Here is a 19,511-nt window from a genome sequence, read left to right on the forward strand (position 1 = left end):
TTAATTGGTAGAACTTGGGGTTTCAAAACAACACAATCTCCTTTAGGTCCTAGTTCCTAAGCTACTTGTGAACTATAACAAAAATCTCATAATTACCAAGATGCTGAAAAAGAGAAAAATTTTGGCCTTTCAAAGGTACTTCCATAAAACTAGGATTATGTTAGTACAAATTGGCAATCGAAAATGATTATATAGTTCAAAATCAAGTTAATACATATTTTTTGGGGCCCCAAGCTCAAGTAAATCTTGTTACTTGAGCGCTATCTTCATTTTTCAAAATTTCTAAATTCTCTCTCAACAACTATGAAATAAAGGTTTTAGGTGCCCAAATTATGTTTGTACAATGTACCTTAGCGGAATTATTCTATACAGACAAAATGTTGCAAGTTTACTAAGGAATGTAATGCGTATGACTCAAGAATCTAAATCCAGAATTTTTATTGTGTGCAGTTTTGACATTTTGAAACAATTAATATTCGTAGCTTACTAAGGGACTTTTACATATAACTTTAAGATCTCAATGGATAGAGTAAGCATTGTATCACCTTAAAAAACTTGCAAACACATTAAAACCATGTATTGGTTTGGATACAAATGGATGCTAAAAAGTGGTGTATCAAACACACACAACTTCCTACAGTTATTTTAGACACTCTCAATTGAATTTTATTTCTTGTGAAACTTGGCAAAATCTTTGACACAAATATAAAATAATTACTTGGAATTTTTCACGAGGCTTAGTGATTTTTTTCTCTAAGCTTATAAGGTAGTTTTCTCAGACCTGAGTTGCAGCCTCATGCAAGTCCTATTTATGGGTGTAATTCCTTATCGTGCCAGCATCCAAATTGCAAGGTTACATTTTTTAAAGACACACTAGGTCACATATTCAAACTCCTCAAGAGGGATTTTGAATATGTCTTTCCTAGTGCAAGTAGCATTTTATTTGCATCGTCCGAAAAAGGACACTTAAGTGTCCTTTTTTGGTACCAAACTAGTGTTAAGGAATGAAACTCACTCTAGTTCTTTTCTTCATGTTGTGCGTTTGAATGTGTCATTAGAGACATAAATTGAAACCATGACATTAGATTTTCTTACAAACTGATGAACATATGATATCAATCACAAGGAGATAATTATCCCTAAACTAAACTTATACATGGGATCGTGTTGCTTTTTGTTATTTCCAAGAATTTTGGGTTGTTAAAAATCTTATTCAATCTGTAACCTTGGAATATTCTTGCAACAAAATAATATGGTTGGTTAAACCCTCTTCACCCTAACATCATTAATTTGGAATTTAAACTATGAGTGTGTTGCCTTGCTATCTTGAAAAGATTAATAAACTCATGGACTTGCCCTCATATACCCATGCACTCTAGGAGAGTGTGATGCTAATTAGTTCTCCTGTGTACCTTCCCTGAACTTGAAACTACATTGACTGATTTTTGTCTCCACCCTGGCTAGAACTAAATAACCCTCTGAAAAAGGATGTTTATTCCTCTATATCAATGAGTCCCCGACCCTGTGGAAAATATAGGATTTTTTCTCCTCCTCATCTTGCCTTTGCTTCTCTGTTGCCTCTGCCTCTGCTTGGGCTATTTGAGCTTCGGTCTCCTTAGTGGCTACAGCTTCGGTTGCTTCTGCTTCCTTTGCCTCTTTTGCCAAGGCCTTTGCCTCGCATTGCTGACTTCTTTTTGTAGCTGTCATTGTTGCTTTCCTCTCTGAAGAGATACTTGTCCATGTAACTGCAACATCTTGCTGCTCCTTTGCCTTTTGCTCTACTGCCTTGCTGGATTCTCCGGCTTCCTTCTGTGTCATGTGCCTGGTCTGCAGTGGTTCAACCCTCTGCCTCTTGGGCTCCTCCTCATCCAACTCTTCAATTCTTCTAGTCTTTGCCGCATAGCCAAAATTTGTTCTATCTAACTGCCAGGCACCCATGTGATATATTAGTGGCATCAGCATTATGTCCTGATGTTTAGTGCAAGCCGTTCTAATCTCTTGAGTAAAGAAATCGGCCCAATTGGTCTTGTAGGTATGCGGATGACACAACCTTGCTACAAAACTCGGTGCTAGAATGTTGTGGTGATTGGCGGGCTCGATGTTGGTGAGTAACCTTAGGACTCTAGCCGGCTTCACAAGCTCTGGCTTCCGTATATCTTCAAAGGGTATCCCACCTCGATGCTTCTGCTTATTATATTTGACTGTCCCTGCCAGTGCTTTGTCGATGTTCCACAAGTGATGGAGGAATGGCCCCTTGACCATCGGGAAGTTGTACTGCATCAATCTCCATTGTGAACTCCTTTACTTGTCCCTCAGGCCCTTCAATTCTTGTTGTATTTGTAAGACTGTTATAATTGTGTATGAACTATGAAGTCATCTTCAGATCCAAATAGCATGGCAATTTCCACCTGAGTGTGGATAATCCTAACTCCTGTAGATGCGGCACTACCTCCGGATCCTGTAATGCTTTGTAGCAATTAGCATTGTGGTATATTACCTTGAAATCCTGAGGTCTATCGGTCCTGAACTTGCTGTGGATCACCACTCCATCCAGCTCGCTTACCCAATCTGATCCTAGAGGGGAGTGACTCTTGCTGCAAAACAATATTAACTAACACCTCTTTTGCCACCAAAAATAGCAGTTTTCAAGGCCGCTATTTTTTGGCAAAAAGCCGCTATTTTTTTTACAAACAATATAGCGGTTTTTTTGGCTATTTTTTCCGCTATATTTTTGTGTGATTTTGACCGCTATTTTCTCGTAGTTTGCTCCATAGAATAAATAGTGGGTTTTTCTCGCTATTTCTTCCATGAAAAAATAGCGGTTTTTTTGGCTACTTTTTGTCACTATTTCTTCCATGGAATAAATAGCGATTTTTTTTCAATTTTTTGTCGCTATTTCTTCCATGGAATAAATAGCGACTATTTCCACTATTTTTTGCCACTATTTCTTCCATGGAATAAATAGCGATTTTTTCCACTATTTCTTCCATAGAATAAATAGCGGTTTTTTTTTTTGCAATTTCTTGTCGCTATTTCTTCCATGGAATAAATAGCGACTTTTTTCACTATTTTTTGCCGCTATTTTTTCCATAGAATAAATAGCGATTTTTTCCGCTATTTCTTCCATAGAATAAATAGCGAGTTTTTTGCAATTTTTTGCCGCTATTTCTTCCATGGAATAAATAGCAACTTTTTCTCGCTATTTCTTCCATGGAATAAATAACAGCTTTTTGTAAATTTTTGCTGCTATTTTTTCTATGGAATAAATAGCGATTTTTTTCGCTATTTCTTCCAATGAATAAATAGTGATTTCTTCCGCTATTTAATCCATTGAATAAATAGTTATTTTTCTTGCTATTTTTTACCGTTATTTATTCCATTGAATAAATAGCAAATTTTTGGCTATTTTTGTCGCTATTTGTTCCATTGTATAAATAGCGGTTTTCTTTTCTATTTGACATATTGAAATTCCCAAAATAGATATCGCTATTAATTTATCACAATTTACAAGAAGAAAATACTTACTTTTTTCTATTTATTTTATTATTCATATGTGCTTTTATTTGCATTGTAATATTATTGTATTGTGCATATTATAAATTAATAAATTTAAATATTATTTTGTTCATATTTTTCAACATTTATTTTTAAAATTATCATTTAAATTTCATTGCATGAAATTATTTTTTTAATGATAAATACTTAAAGTTTATAACTATGAATAAACCTAAATAAATATTTTCAATTAAATATATTAAAAAAATTTATTATTCATAGAAATTTCAATCTATCAATAAAAATAACAATTATTAGATTTTACCATATTTCTTTTTCTTTGAAAAGTATATGCAACAAACATAAAAAAAATAAAATTTAAGCTTCAAATAGCATAAAAGATAGAATTCAACTTTGCAATTGCAATAGAAATTGCGTGAGTCAAAGGAAATAACCATTAATAGATGAGATCTTTTTTTATACTTCGTATAGAAATGTTTTTATCTACAAAATTTTGTGTTAACATAAAGATTGTCTGTTTTTGTCGAGATACATCCATCATTTTGTACTTGCCAACACAAACATAAAAGCTATTGCATGCATAATATTTCTTACTAGTAACTTATATATGCAAGAGCAAAAATAATTTGATTAAGTTTAAATACTTTGTATTTAGACAAAAATAAATAAAAATTACATGAAACCTACCATTAGAAGTGACGCATACACTTTTTGATGGCTAAATGATGTGGCAATCCTTTACATCACCTAAGGTCTTAAATTGATTGCATGCCCTTAGTAATAATGCATTAGCTTTTAATACATTTTGTAACAAAACACACCAATGACCTTTACCAATTTCTTCACCTTCACATATATACTTGGTATTCTTGCTCACCACAATCCCAGTACCTATTTTATGTCGCTTGATGTTTAATATATCAACTTCCTATTAACAAAAAAAAAAAAAGAAGAAGAAATAAGTACATTTAAAAACATATTAAAATGTATAATCAATGTTTGCACCTAATAAAATTTAAAAGTCCTTATTTGAGACATACATTACTACTTTTGGAGTCACTTTGGAGGCCATATGAGCACAATGTAAGATATCTACGTCATAAGTGTTAATATTTGTATCTACAACAAGAAAGAGAGGCCTACAGAATGGCACCATATTCTTTGTATTTCTTACATTTCACACTATGTGCTATCTCTAATGGTGATGATATAGACAGCTCATTTGTAAATCAAACTCTTCAAACCATTCCTTTTCTAAGGTTATATGGCAATAAGCACCACTACCCATGAACCTAGAGTTATCAACTCCTGCAACCAAAGCATTTCTTGCTCTTACAAGAATCCTTAGAAAAATGCCATTTCTTGTGACAATAGAAGAAGACCTTGCATTTCTTGTTGTTAGAGCCATCATTTGACTCCCATCCTACACAAGGAACTCTAATCCTTGTCTATATAGAAAAAAAAAAGGTAATTTGTTAGATACAAATTAATGTATCTAGCAAAATTTCAGACTAGCAAAATATGAACATTTCCTATATAGACTACATAGGAAGTAATTTACTACATAGAAAATCTACAACATAATTTTACCTAGATGAAGTAGATTAAACTACAAAGGAAAACCAAACATTATATAATTTACTATATAGAAAATAAGCTCCAGTAAATTTATCTATGTTGCAAAAACTAAGAATTGTCTATATACATAATAATTTATTACATAATAAATCTATGTCGCAACTGTCTGCGTGAGTAAGATAGATGCGTGGGAGTTGAGAAAAGAATGCTGAATCAAATCTGCAACTCGATGATCTCAAAGACGACATTGCTGTGTGGAATATAAGCCCACTAGACAAGTGATGAGTTGTTGTAAACTTCCTTGAAGGTTTGCTGAAGATAAGCCATGCTGGAGCAGGAAAAATCGTGGCTGAACAACAAATCAATGGGGATGGAAATTGTACACTTCTATGGTTGGGCCTTCTCTTGATGTAGGAAGCCACCAAGCGCAATGAAGATCATGGCTGAAGGGGGGCGACAGATGGCAAGAGGGAAGGGCTGGAATGGGGCACACTTCTGCAATAGATTTGGATTGAGGCTATGCAACAAGGAATCAAAGAACTCAATCAATAAGACTAAAGGGGCACACTTCTGCAATAGATTTGGATTGAGGCTATGCAACAAGGAATCAAAGAACTCAATCAATAAGACTAAAGGGGCACACTTCTGCAATAGATTTGGATTGAGGCTATGCAACAAGGAATCAAAGAACTCAATCAATAAGACTAAAGGGGGGAGGGGTGTCAATTATATACTTTCCAAAGCATATTTCTGGTGTGCGAGTGTATAATTGCTACACAACGATACCTCCAAGCGAACTCTCCTCACCCATGCCAATCTCCTACTTGCTCAACTTAGGACTGATAGATTACACAAAACTATGTATTGTTGCGAGTGTGTGATTGTTACACAACGATACCTCTAGGCGAACTCTTCTCACCTATGCCAATCTCCTACTTGCTAAACTGAGGGCTAATAGATTACACATATGCTTATGTCCTTCTTGAGAACTTGTGCCACATGATCTCTTAAGCAAATCACCCTGCCACTGCATTTGCATATTAGAGTCAAAAGGATAAATGTCAATTATCTAGCAATGCCAAAGACACCATTCATAATATTACAACTTCAATAAGGTAGCTGTAAGAACAACAAAAGTTCAACTGAGGTCAGCTAGTTAGGAGACCAGTTCCAGTCAAGTGGCATCCCAAAAGAGCTGCTCAGCTAGCTCACCTAGTCGACCTAGAGCATAAGGGTCTAGTCTACATAATATCAAAAAGATTTAGAGAGACAACCAAAATGGAGACAGGTCTGCTTGTTTAGAACAAAGACGCACTCCACTTAGAAAAGAACACTAAGAAGAAGTTCTAAGAGAAAACAATGTGAACCCAATTTAGGATCTTTTGTTAAAACCCACCAAGAAAACAGTGTGGATGCTGGTCATGCACTAGCCCAAAACCCAAGACAAATAGTTCATTTCTAGGCAACAAAGAACTGCAAGGAATGATGGAAGAGAAGCTGGAAACAATGCAGAAATACAGCTTCTTTAATACTGACTAAAAGGTGAAGAGAATATAGCCAAAATCACACAAACTGTAGAGATGGAAACCCCCCTAAATGTGGCAAAAAAACTCCAACCATAGTAGCTCCAAAAGTGGACTGGATATGGAAAAATACGCTCCTTTGGGATTCGTGCATGGGTTGTAGAGATCGCATTGGCTTCTAGAGAAGCGTGCAGCCTTTGGGAAGGTCTTCCCCTATGGGGGTCGCCTGAATCTGGATGCCTGTCCCTAACAGCCTGCCTTGAGGTGGCCAACAGTCTTATCGTTAGATGGTCTGCTTGCCTTCCAACAGGGGGGCCATTTTTGCCCCTCTTGTTTCTCTAACTTTGGGGTTAACCTGGCTAGGGGTGGCTCTCTATGGGCAAAATAATCCTAAGATGGACAATCCCATCCTGTTTTCTCTCATACATGGGAACCCTCCTGGGCTCATAGGTGGGAGTGTAGACCCCTCGTCTACTCCAAGCTCAATTCCAACATCTTTGTCTAAGCAATGGCCTGCAATGTCAAGAAGCTGTCACACAATTTTAATGCTCAATATCTGTTCACGTTGGCAGCTGACATTGAGGTAAATACAGACACAAGCACCCATACTTAGCTGTATGTGACTGAACATGGAAAAGAAAAGAAAAATACATGATAGCCTTATGTAAGGACTTTCAACTTTTGCTCTAACTGAACAGCCTTTTTAGTTTCCCCTTCCATGTGTTTCTTCACAATTTCAAAATCATACGAGTCCTCTGCACAAGAATCCCTAGCCTCTGCATAATCATCTACGGTTGCCCCATTGCCAATCTTAAAAATGTCACCTCCTCTTCAATTAATTTGGAAGCCAGAGTGGAGGCAGAAAAATAAACATTAACCACAAGATAAAGCATTTTTTAAACATAAAAGAACCAAGAAAAACAGTGGTCTGCCAGTTGTCCAGGATAACTGCAAGAGGTCTGGATTTTGAAGGGCCACATCAGCAAATAACATTAATGGCCAAAAACTGGAAACCTCCAAATCTAAACCAATCCTTATTAAATGCCAAAAGCTTAAGTAGCTTTCAAACAACGAATAGTTTTCATTCTTCAATTTTTATTCAAAACTCTCTGAAAGAATATTAAAGATTCAGTCTTTGCTCTAAAAACTATTTCGTATCTCTCTTGCCATTTCAAAAAACTTCATTGAGACTTAAAATTGTTACTGACTATCGTGCACTAAAATAGTACATGTCACATGCACTGACTGCTTGGAGCTTTGCAAGGTTTTGCTACTATTTGGTTGTTATGAAGTAGAATACTGATACTTAAGATACTACTGCATAATCAAATCACTGCTTAAGACAAGACAGAAATGAAAAATAGCACTCTTGATTTACGTATTGGGCAATTAGATCGAATCAGCTATACAAGGCATGAAACATGGTCACATCTTAGATCAAGGGTTTTGCTTCTGTTTGATAGTTATGAAGTAACCAAAGAATACTTAAAAGATACTACTGCATAATCAAATCAGTTCTTAAGACGCGACATAAAAAATTAAAAAGCACTCCTGATTTATGTATTGGGCTCTTAGACCAAATCAGCTACACAAGGCCTGAAACGTGGTGACATCTTGGAATCAAGAGAAAGAGTTGCTCCAGAAAGGTTACAACTTACCTCTTTAATCCGTTCTTCCTCAAAATCTTCAATCTGTGGAATAACCACCTGTGCTTTCCCATTAGGAATAGTCTTACTACCCTTCTTCTAAATCATCTGCTTGTTTCATCAAACTAGCAGGTATGGGTGCACCCTTGCCATCCTCGCCCGACATTATAGAGCTTCATTTGTTGGTTTGACATGATGGGCTAGAAATGGTTTGGCTCTAATGTTTTGTGCAGTAAAGGCAGTATATCGTATTCTTTATTCAATAGACACATATATGCTCTCCAAAAAGAGCTCTCTAGAAAGATTATTGGTATAGATGATTTGGATTACTTTTGACACACTAGTATGCAAAGGCTCTCCAACATTTCTCTCCCAACATAAATAGAGAATGTTGCTCTGAGGATCTATATAACATAAGTGATGAGTCATTGGAAAAGACTGTAAGGAACTCGGGAGGTGAGAAAGTATCGGATGCCTAAATCGCAGCAACCATTCAGTTAGATGCAAGACAAGAGATTGAGACTAAACAAAGACTTATGATAAGTACAACTTCTAGTATTTTCTCCAATCTTACAATCGACTCGCTTTAGGCTACCATGGATGCAAACCACACTTGGGATTTGATGCCTTTGCCTCATGATAAGAAGGCTATTGGCTACAAGTGGGTTTACAAAGTAAAGCACAATGTTGATGGGTCTGTAAGTAGGTACAAGGAAAGATTAGGTGCCAAGGGTTTTGCACAGACATATGGAATTGATTATGAGGAAACCTTTAGCCCGGTTGCAATGATGGCAATTGTGTGAGAAGTAATTGCTATGGTTGCCGCAAAAGGATGGTCTTTGCATCAGATGGATGTGAAGAATGCTTTTTTGCATGGTGATTTGCAAGAAGAGGTGTATATGGTGCAACCACAAGGCTATGAGGATGATGCACATCCAAATTTTGTATGCAAGTTGCGCAAAGCCTTGTATGGCTTAAAACAGGTGCCCATGGCATGGTCGGACAAGATTTTTCACTTTATGTAAACAGGAAAAACATGGGGATTGTGCTTGTAGTCATCTATGTTGATTAATTGATTATTATAGGTGATAGTGATGTAGACATCAGTGAAGTGAAGCTACTTTTGAGCAAAAATTTGAAAGGACAACAAAGAATGGTAGAAATATTTGTGCAAGGAGACTGATTGGACACAGATAATAGATCTTGCAAAATAAGTGGTAGTGAATGTGTCATTGGACATTGTGGATGCTCAAGTACAAGTACAAGGCGATGATTTGAAATATTTTAGATGTTGTCGGTAGTTTCACTTCATGCAAGCATTTTATGAGCTTAAACATGACATGAAGAGCTTGTTGACCTGCAGGTTAACCTTGACTCTCGGGTTAGCTCCGAGTCAACTGAGCCAGCCAGGGCTCACCAACTTCGTCAGTGTACAGCGGCATCCGAGGTGTTAGAACCTAAATATAGTAATCGGGTCTTCCATGAAGGTGTAACGGCTAACAACGGGACCCAAGGTGGCATAGTAGCGGTCTCGGCATGGAGGATAAGGTGTGCAAGGTGGAGAGTAGTGGGGGCAGTCCTTAAAATTGAAGCCCATCTCGGCGTCCGTGGCCATCTCAAGCTTCAAAGGAAGCTTCCAAGAAATAGCTCAAGCATCATTTTGAAGCCCAATAATTTCTACAAAGCGTCAAACGAAGCCTAAACCATGAGTCCTAGGCGTCCCAAGTATATATATATAAGTGGTGGTGCCAGCCTGGGATTCAGGAATATACGTGGCGGTGGCATGGTGTGAAGTAAATGTGGTAGATTGACGCCGTGGCAGTGGGCACGTCTTCCTGAAACTGCAGGCAGCAGCTCCGTTAGAGTCAGGATTCAGAGGCCGGGGGAAGGTGGGCGGGCACCGGGGACTCGGGAGTACTTGCAGACTTGCAGACCGGCCCGTGCGAGCCCGCTACTTTTGCTCTCTGCAAAGATACGAACCTGCTGGTTTGCAATGCATGTGGAAATTTCCCTGGGACTCACAGCCTACAGGCTACGCCATTTCCTGAGGTCCTCTTTCCTGTCGTCTTTCTATTAGGTCTCACCTACCGACGGCCGTTTCCTGAGTCCTCTTTACTTCTCCTTTTCAGCCTGTTGCATACTTGCATATCATCTTCAGTGTCACGATTGTGACTAACTCTCTTAATCTCTCCTTTTCAGCCTGTTGCATACTTGCATATCATCTTCAGTGTCACGATTGTGACTAACTCTCTTAATCTCTCCTTAATTACTCCTTAATCTCTTATTATTTGAAAGGACACCTGTGAAGGGTCACACCCTTACACATGGGTCACTATCAAAGGACATGTCTATTCATTAAAAGGCACACCCCTAAGTCCAAAGGACATAACCATTGACTCAAGAGCCACACCCCTTCCCAGGGATGTGTCTCTTCATTTGTACCCTTTCGGCCTCTATTTAGGAAAGGCCCCTGTCTCAATGCAAACAATCTCTCATCTCAATCTTTCTATCAGCATTTGTCTTATGTTTGTTAATTAAGTCTTAATCATGTTAATAAAGCTATAAAAGCTTTACAGTGGTATCAAAGCAAACTTTTTTCCGCCTGTGAGATGCCCAATCCCTAACCCTAACCCTAAAATCAGTCCAAACCCTAACCCTAAAATCAGCCCGCCCAAACCCTAAAATTGGGTGTAGCAAGTGTTGAATGGAAGAGCAGGAGAGAATGCCCCATCTAATTTTACCCAATTTTGCCAATTTTGCTTGATTAAGCATTTTTCCAATTTCATTTTTAAAAAAACGATGGGAAGCAGAGACTCACATCAGAGACCCATCTAAGTGCTTGTAGTATGATGTGCTCTACTGGAGGCCCTCATCGCATTTTGTTCGGGCTGCATATCTCTCCACACAGGGGGCGCCACCCTTCCGTCTCTTGCCTCTTCACGTTTTCTTTTAAAACGTGACGGTTCACCTCACAAAAAAATAAAAAAACCACTAGCCTTATAACTTAAGGCTTATATTAAGCCTTATTACACGTGGCCTCACCAGCCACGTGAAGCGACCAGCAGCCAGCACCTAACGGCCAGCGCCAACGCACGCAAGGAAACCCGCCAGCGAGGAACAACAGCGCACACAAAAAAAAAAAACGAAGGGAGAATCCGACGTGAAGCCGCCGGCCAGCGCATTTTTTTTTAAAAAAAAAAACAAAGGAGTACCCCACGGCCAGCGATCAGCACATTCTCAAAAAAAAAAAAAGGCCAACGTGCCGCATGTGGCTTCATCTGCGAATTCTGCCAGCCACTTTCCAAGTTCGCTCTCTCTCCTCCAGTGCTGGCCCATCTGCAAGCACCATCTTGCGTGCGCAATGGCAGACGAAGTTTTCGATGTGCCCGTTCCGTATCTCTCGTATGTAGACGAGGTTCCCAAAGTTGAACTGCCGGCAAATCCTCTCCCTTCACAAGAAATTATTGTCATCCCGGATTCACCCCTATCTGAGCCAGAGGTGATCATTATTCCCGATTCCCCGAACCAGTTCCCGCACCAGTTTCAGTTCCTGCACCAGTTCCAATTCCTACACCACAGGCATCACATTTGCCTCAGGATTAGCTGAGTGCCGGATAGATGCGGTGAACACTGTTATGATCAAGAGATGGTCTCCATATTGATGGCTATAAACAAATCCTTGGAGCAGCAAAATGCACAGCAACAAGCTGCATTCCAGCGGTTTGAAGCCATGTTCCATCAACAACCAAAAGCTCGTATCAATGAGCTTCAACATGTTTCTCAACAAAAATTCTCTCACCCTAAGCATGGTTCTTCAGAGACAACCAAACACAAAGTATCTTCGTGCGAGCAACGCAAGCCTCAGCATGGATATTCTTGGAAATGTTACAGTTCTAAGCAACCAACTTCTCATTGGAATCATCAGCAACAGAAGCAGCAACATGAACCGACCCTAGTCGAGTACTCGGTCGTGAATGTCGCGATGTTGGACAAGTTTCCCCTTGCGAGCAATGCCCTACATTCAAGTCCTTGCAAGCTCTTGGTGGCAGTGTTGAAGACTTACTCATTCTCACGTTGTGCAAGAGGATCCTTGAGAGGTCTAAGAGACGCAAACAACCTCAACCTCCCCCTTCTACATTGGAAGCCTTAATGCGTGCTAAGAAAGCTGAAGATTCAGAAGATTCTTGTACATGTGTGACAAATACAATGTCCACAACTCCTTTTCTTGTCGTGACCCAAGCAGAAGCGATACCCTCGTCACCGCCCGTGCAAAACGAAGTCTTTGTCTCTGACCAGATACCTGACGCCGTGGTGAATGATGCTTCTTCTTCAAAAATGAAGACTCCAGTCCTTACCTTCAGTGGTGCAAAGGATAAATCAGACGCAGACTCTTGCAGCATGACTTCAGTCGTTATAAATCTTTGGACATAACTTGTTCCGAGAACAACTTTCTAAGCAAAGAAAACCATATGGAAGATATTTCTTCTTCATCTACGACAACCCTTGAAGACATCCGTGTTACAGACAAGCCAATGGAATCCCTTTCAGATTTCCAAATGATGGTCACTAACCAAATGCAAAGTTTGGTGACACAACCCTTGATATTGGAGATTCAAGACAGTTTGCTTATGGTTTCTCTAAAGGCAAATGAAGATTCAGTCTTTTCTTGGACAGTTTGCTTATGGTTTCTCTAAAGGCAAATGAAGATTCAGTCTTTTCTTGGACAAAGCTCGAAGTTACCAATGATGTTAACAAAAGTTCTACTCAAGTTACAGATATGATTCTCATGCTTTTGGTAAAGATGAGACAAGTTGCAGATGCAGTTAATATTCAGTTTGGTATATGCAAGATTGTTCTGGTCAACAATAATGCCATGACATGGGATCTAGCAGCTAGAGCTTTGGATGCAGAAGCAATTCAATCATTTCCCTTCTTCCAAAGTCTCAACAACTACTCCTGAGTCTTATTTTAAGTGAAAGGGAATGTCACGATTGTGACTAACTCTCTTAATCTCTCCTTAATTACTCCTTAATCCCTTATTATTTGAAAGGACACCTGTGAAGGGTCACACCCTTACACATGGATCACTATCAAAGGACATGTCTATTCATTAAAAGGCACACCCCTAAGTCCAAAGGACATAACCATTGACTCAAGTGTCACATGCACTCTGTACTCAGTGCATGGTGACAAGATGACTCATCATCAGAAGTGCAACAGTTGTACAGTTTTAGAACCCAATAGGATGATAATTGTCGTACGCCGTGACCCCATTGTACATCCTCAGTCCAGGATAAGTCACGCACGAGCTACGTAGGTCATTCCTCAACCTTAGTGGGTCAGTCAGCAGTCAGTTAAGTCCCTTAACCCACTTGGAGAGAATCATTCATGCATGTAGAGTCAGTAGAAGCCTTAGGGTTTGCATCAGAAAGCACTCTGCATCCTGCATAATATGCATTCATATGCCTGTGCATCATTTAGAACATCCCCAAAGCCTTAGGGAATTTACTGGGATTTATCTGGTATTTTTTCCATATTTATTAGTATTTATTTAGCATTATTTGCATTATTGGGCATTTATAAATATTAACTTTATTAAATGACCAACCTCCAGTTAGTATAAATAGGCTTGCCTAGAGCCTCTTTTCCTCATTCAGTCTTCATTGTGCTAAGAGCTCTCCTCCTCCTTGCTTTCAGCCCAAGACTAATCCAGCCCTAGAGCCCATAAGCTTGCTTCTCCAGCCCCTTGAGAAACCATAGCTTCAGTCAGCCCTAGGCGCCTGCTATCAGCCTCCAATCAGCCTGTTTTCAGCACCAAAGCAGCCCTGATTCAGTCCTCTACAGTCTCCAATTCAGCAATACATACATGCGTTTCTGTCCAGCAGCCTCAGGACCTCAGCGTTTCTGTCCAGCAGCTTCAGAACACCTGCGTTTTGCAGTCCAGCAGCCCTAGAGGTCTGCGTTTCAGTTCCTCAGCACCCCTACACTTCAGCGTTTCTGTCCACAGCAGTTTCCAGCCCTGAAGATTCAGTCTACAGCAGTTTCCAGCCCTGAATCTGCTGTTTGCATCAGTGTCCAACCTTCTATGCATCATCCACACATGCAGCAGTCATCTGGTGAAGGTAACACAGCATTCATAAGTGTTTTCAGCATTCTAACATAGTGTAGAACAGTCCACCTTCTTCTTCTCTTAGCCTCAGGTGTGCAGCCCTTCCTCATGCCCTTGGGAAGAGTGCATAGGCTCGAGATCAAGTCATCGAGGTGTTTCTACAGCAGTGTACAGATCAGCCACTCTCTGATCCTCCGAGATCTTGCGTTTGGCTTATCTACAGTCCACAGTCATTCTCTCTAAAGAAATAAAGCAAATACTATCTCGTTATCGGGATAGGGAGCCCTTCAGTGGGTAATTCGGAACCCAATCTGGTGTACAGTTCTCATATCTCTCTCTCTCATCCTCTTTAAAGTTTGAAGTATTGAAATGGATTGCTAAACTCACGAAACTCAGGACACAGAAGACGGTGTGAGCATTTGTGTGACAGGATCTCCCAATACAAAGACTTCCGCTGCATATCACATTGGTATCAGATTCAGATTGTCCACACACACCGTATCCTATCGTGGGGGCATCCTTGGATGGTTAGATTGCGTTCCGGCACGACCACCGACTTCAGCATCATGTCTACAGGAGAGAGTACTCATCAGCCGCGGAAGACGTCTCCCCCGAAGGAGACCTTGTTCTACCGCCTACAGCGGACACCATAGCTCTTCTTAGAGCTCAGAACCAACTGCTCATGGAGCGTCTCCAACTCTTGGAGGCAGCAGCAGCACGTCCTTCTACACCTCCAACAGCACCCGACTACATCTCCCTCTTCTTTCAAATGGAACAACAAAGGAGAGAGGACGAGGCCCGAAGGAGAAGAGAAAAAGAAGAAAGACGGGACTATGAGGAAGCCCAACGCAGGATCGACGAAGACCGGCGCCAGGCTGAACTCGCCGCTCGGGAACACCAACGTTAGCTTGATCGAGAACGTATGTTACTCGAACACCAACGGGAAAAGGAGGCCATACACTTGAGGTATCAGCAGCTCTCCTCAGTCTCCCCAGTCATAGGTGTCACCAGCCAGCAGCCCGCAACAGCATCAACCACCATCATTCGCAGTCAACCAAATTTCAGTAAGTATGATGGTAAGTGTGATCATTCATCAGTTAATCAATTTGTTCATCAGTTTAATGCTCATTTCCAATTAGCTAGGATCACAGACCCACAAGACAAAGTCCACTTAGCGGCTCCCCATCTCACTGGTGAGGCAGTCACTTGGTGGCAGCATTGGTCTAGTATTCATACAGACCAGGCCACAGGTGTCACAGCCTTTGACTGGGACATCTTTGTCCATGACCTGAAGACCAGATTTCTCCCGCCCCAGTACATGTGTCAAATTCCCACGGATCCCCTCGTGATCGATCTTGGTTCGAAACTCGAATCCTTCAAACAAACGAACAACAAACAAGCAAGGGGGTGCAGGCCTGACTCACCTCCCAACCATGACAGCCGTGGGCAAGCCCACAGTCTTGGCTGTCCCCACCGAGCCACGAGCTGAGCTAACTAGGATGACGTACCGACCAATCTCCTCCTCGTGACGTCCCATACCGCCACGAAGCTGCCCTCGCGGGCCTCGAGATTGCTGCCGGCCTCGGCTGCATAAAGCAGGTGTACGTCTGCACTAGATCCAGGCTCCAAGACCATAGAGCTCTCACAAACTCGCGAGACTCTCTATAATACAATAACTAACCTTGGCCACCCTTTTATAGGCTCTTGGCCGGTCATCGGGCGTCCACACTTGGCCGCCCGCCCGTCCATACTTGGGTGCCCGCTCGTTAGTATATCCCTAACTCAGCTCGTCAATCAGCCTGCCTAGTTCCAAGCTTCCCCAAGCCTCGAAACTAGTCTTGCATGCGTATAGCACACGGTAGATACCCACTGTGCACATGACATACTCCCCTTCCTCTAAGAGCTCACTCCTGAGCTCACTAAAAAGCCAGGGTAATCTCTCTGAAGAGAAGTCAATGTCTCCCATGTAGCGTCCTCCTCAACACGATCCTTCCACTTGATCTTGTATTCCGTGATAAGCGTATGATGCAATCTTCGTTCACGAAAGCCAAGAATCTTTTCAGGTTCGTGCGGAACAAATGTCATGTCCTGGACATCTATAATTTCTTGAGGAGTAACTAACTGATCTGCTCCACCCAGTACTTCCTTAAGTCTACTGACATGAAATACAGGATGAACTTTCACATGAGAAGGCAAATCCAATTCATATGCAACTGAACCAATCCGTCGTGTAACACAAAATGGTCCACAGTATCTAGGGGATAATTTCGGAGATCTACCTGTCCGTAAAGTCTCGGAATCTTTCGGAACTCGCAAATACACCATCGTTCCTTCAGAGAACTCTCTAGGTGAACGATGTCTATTAGAATAAAACCTATCTCGGTCTTGAGCACTTCTAATAGGTTCCTTCGCAACTTGTAACATTTCCTGCATATCTTTCAAAAAATTACGTGCTGCATCATGCTGAAGTCCTGAGAATCCTACTGTAACAGGTAATCTAGGTTGAAAACCATACATAAGCATGAAAGGACTAAACCCTGTACTCGTATGCTTAGTACTGTTGTATGCAAATTCTAACATAGGAAGATAATCCTCCCATGAACTGTGTCTTTTGGATACATATGCTCGAAGCATATCCTCCAAAATCTGATTCACTCTTTCAGTCTGGCCATCAGATTGAGGATGATCTGAGGAACTCAAATTCAAAGTTGTTTCCAACTTCTCAAAAACAAGTTTCCAAAAATCACTCGTAAACTTAGAGTCCCTATCACTGACTATGTCCTGCGGTAACCCGTACAGTCTAAACAATTGCTCGATAAACTGCCGAGCTAATTGCGTAGCTGTAATATTCTTCCGGGTCGGTAAAAATCTAGCCATTTTTGTCAAGCGATCTACCACAACCTAAATAGAATTGTGGCCTTGATGTGTTCTTGGCAATCCGGTAATAAAATCCATGGAAATACTTTCCCACTTATTACCTGGGATTTGCAAAGGATGCAACAACCCAGCCTGTCTAAAGCGTTCAGCTTTATTTGCCTGACAAATCTGACACTTGAGAACATAATCTTCTACATACCCTTTCATCTTCGGCCAATAAAAAGTGTGTTTCACTAAAGATAGCGTCCTGTGTACCCCAGGGTGTCCAGCAGAAGGGGCGTCGTGACACTCCCTCAGAATCTTGGACCTAATGTCCGGGATCTATGGTACACAAATTTTGTCGTTACGGAATAGTAAACCATTCCGAATCATCCACTGACCTCCTGCAGCCTGAATGGTAGGCTGCGCAGTCACCGAGTCTTGGTCAATCAATGAGCTCCCGTCCTGGATCTTCTGCCAAAATGGACCAAAATAACTATCAGTCCTGCAAAGCCCTCTCAATGACTGAAATAAGTCGGTAGAAATCTCGGTGAACGACAAAGTATTCACCTCTCTAATCCGACTAAGCGCATCTGCAATATTATTCATGGACCCTTTCCGATAACGGATCTCAAAATCAAAATCTTACATTAACTCTGTCCAACGAGCTTTCCTGCCTCTCAAATCATCCGCATCACACACATACTTGATTGACTGATGATCAGTCAATACCACAAACTTGGAGCCATATAAATAATGTCTCCAAACCTTGAGAGCATGAATCACAGCATAAAGCTCCTTCTCAAGGGTTGGCCAACGAGATTGAGTGTCGTCTAGCTTTTTACTTTCAAAAGCAACCGGTCTACCATCTTGAAATAAAGCAGCCCCGATAGCATAGTCACTGGCATCAGTTTCAAGAACAAGGCCGACTAGGATCAGGCAATGCTAAGATAGGTGCTTCCTTGACTTTATCTTTCAAAAGTCTGAAGGCCATATCCAAATCGTTATTCCAAGTGATAGGCTGATTGGACTTACGTCCACGACCTTTCAATAAGTCGGTCATCGGTAATGTGAGCTGAGAGTACTCCCGTACAGATTTCCGAAGAAAGACAACAAAACCGAGAAAAGAACGAAGTTGTTTCACTGTTCGTGGTATAGGCCAGTCCAAAACCTTCTGAACTCGGTCATAGTCAATGCTCAATCCATCTCTAGTGATCTTGTGTCCCAAGTAAATGATGTCGGTCATAAAGAACTCACATTTACTCAATTTAGCATATAGTCGATTCTGTCTTAAAATAGCTAAGACAATCGTGAGGTGTCTGACATGATCCTCAAGAGTACGGCTATATATCAAAATATCATCCAGGAACACCACCACAAATTTCCCCAAATGTTCACGAAAAAGATCGTTCATCATTTGCTGGAAAGTGACTGGAGCATTGGTTAACCCAAAAGGTAATACGAGAAACTCGTAATGGCCATACCTAGTCCGAAAGGCGGTTCTTTCGACATGCCTTTCATGAATACGTATCTGGTGATAGCCAGTACGTAAATCGATCTTCGTGAAATATTTCGCTCCTGCTAACCGGTCAATTAGGTCATCTGATCTAGGGAGAGGATAACGGTTCTTAATTGTCAGCTTGTTCAATCTTTTGTAATCTATACACATTCTCCAAGTATTGTCCTTCTTCCTCCTAAGCAACACAGGTGCACCCCAAGGTGATTTACTTGGACGGATCTGGCCCATCCTAAAATAATCTTCGAGTTGTTTAGCCAACTCATCTTCCTCAGCGTGGCTCATCCTATAAGGTGGAATACTCACAGGATGAGCACCAGGGATCAAGTCAATACGATGATCTACTGCCCGTTCAGGTGGTAAACCCGATGGCAATTCCTTAGGAAATACATCTTGAAACGAATCAAGTATCTTCTGTAATTCTTTGCTTTCAAACACACTTAATTCATTCACATCCATGGAAGGGATGAGAAAAGAAGAAAGTGGAATCAAGATACAATGGAAAGCGGTGTACAAAGAAGAATTCATTATATTTCCAAAATCAATAGTATTTACAAGAGGTCCCTGAGAGGGAGGATACAATCACCTAAAATACTATACTTGGTGTCCCTATGCTGAAAAGAAAAAATATGACTAGACCAATCTATCTGGACGTCAAGAGTCTTAAACCACTCAATCCCTAATAACAAGTCTACATTTTCCAGATGCATAACATAGCATTCCAGAGTATCTTTGTAGTCCTGAATCTGGATTGGAAGCATCTCCAC

The 19,511-nt window shown here is 40.7% G+C and overlaps 1 protein-coding gene across 1 annotated transcript in view; it reads right to left on the minus strand.

Annotated features, from left to right (window-relative positions):
- Positions 1–4,238: 4,238 nt before the first annotated feature.
- The window catches only part of LOC147629567 (uncharacterized), a 51,567-nt gene continuing 36,294 nt past the window's right edge, over positions 4,239–19,511 (minus strand). The window contains exon 4 of the mRNA XM_086811070.1: positions 4,239–4,444. Coding sequence (XP_086667196.1) covers positions 4,437–4,444 — 8 coding nt within the window. The 3' untranslated portion in view covers positions 4,239–4,436. The remainder of the gene's footprint in view (positions 4,445–19,511) is intronic.

This window comes from Cibotium barometz, chromosome 17, assembly GCF_041138505.1.
Source record: "Cibotium barometz isolate CiBa-2024 chromosome 17, ASM4113850v1, whole genome shotgun sequence".
NCBI lineage: Eukaryota > Viridiplantae > Streptophyta > Polypodiopsida > Cyatheales > Cibotiaceae > Cibotium > Cibotium barometz.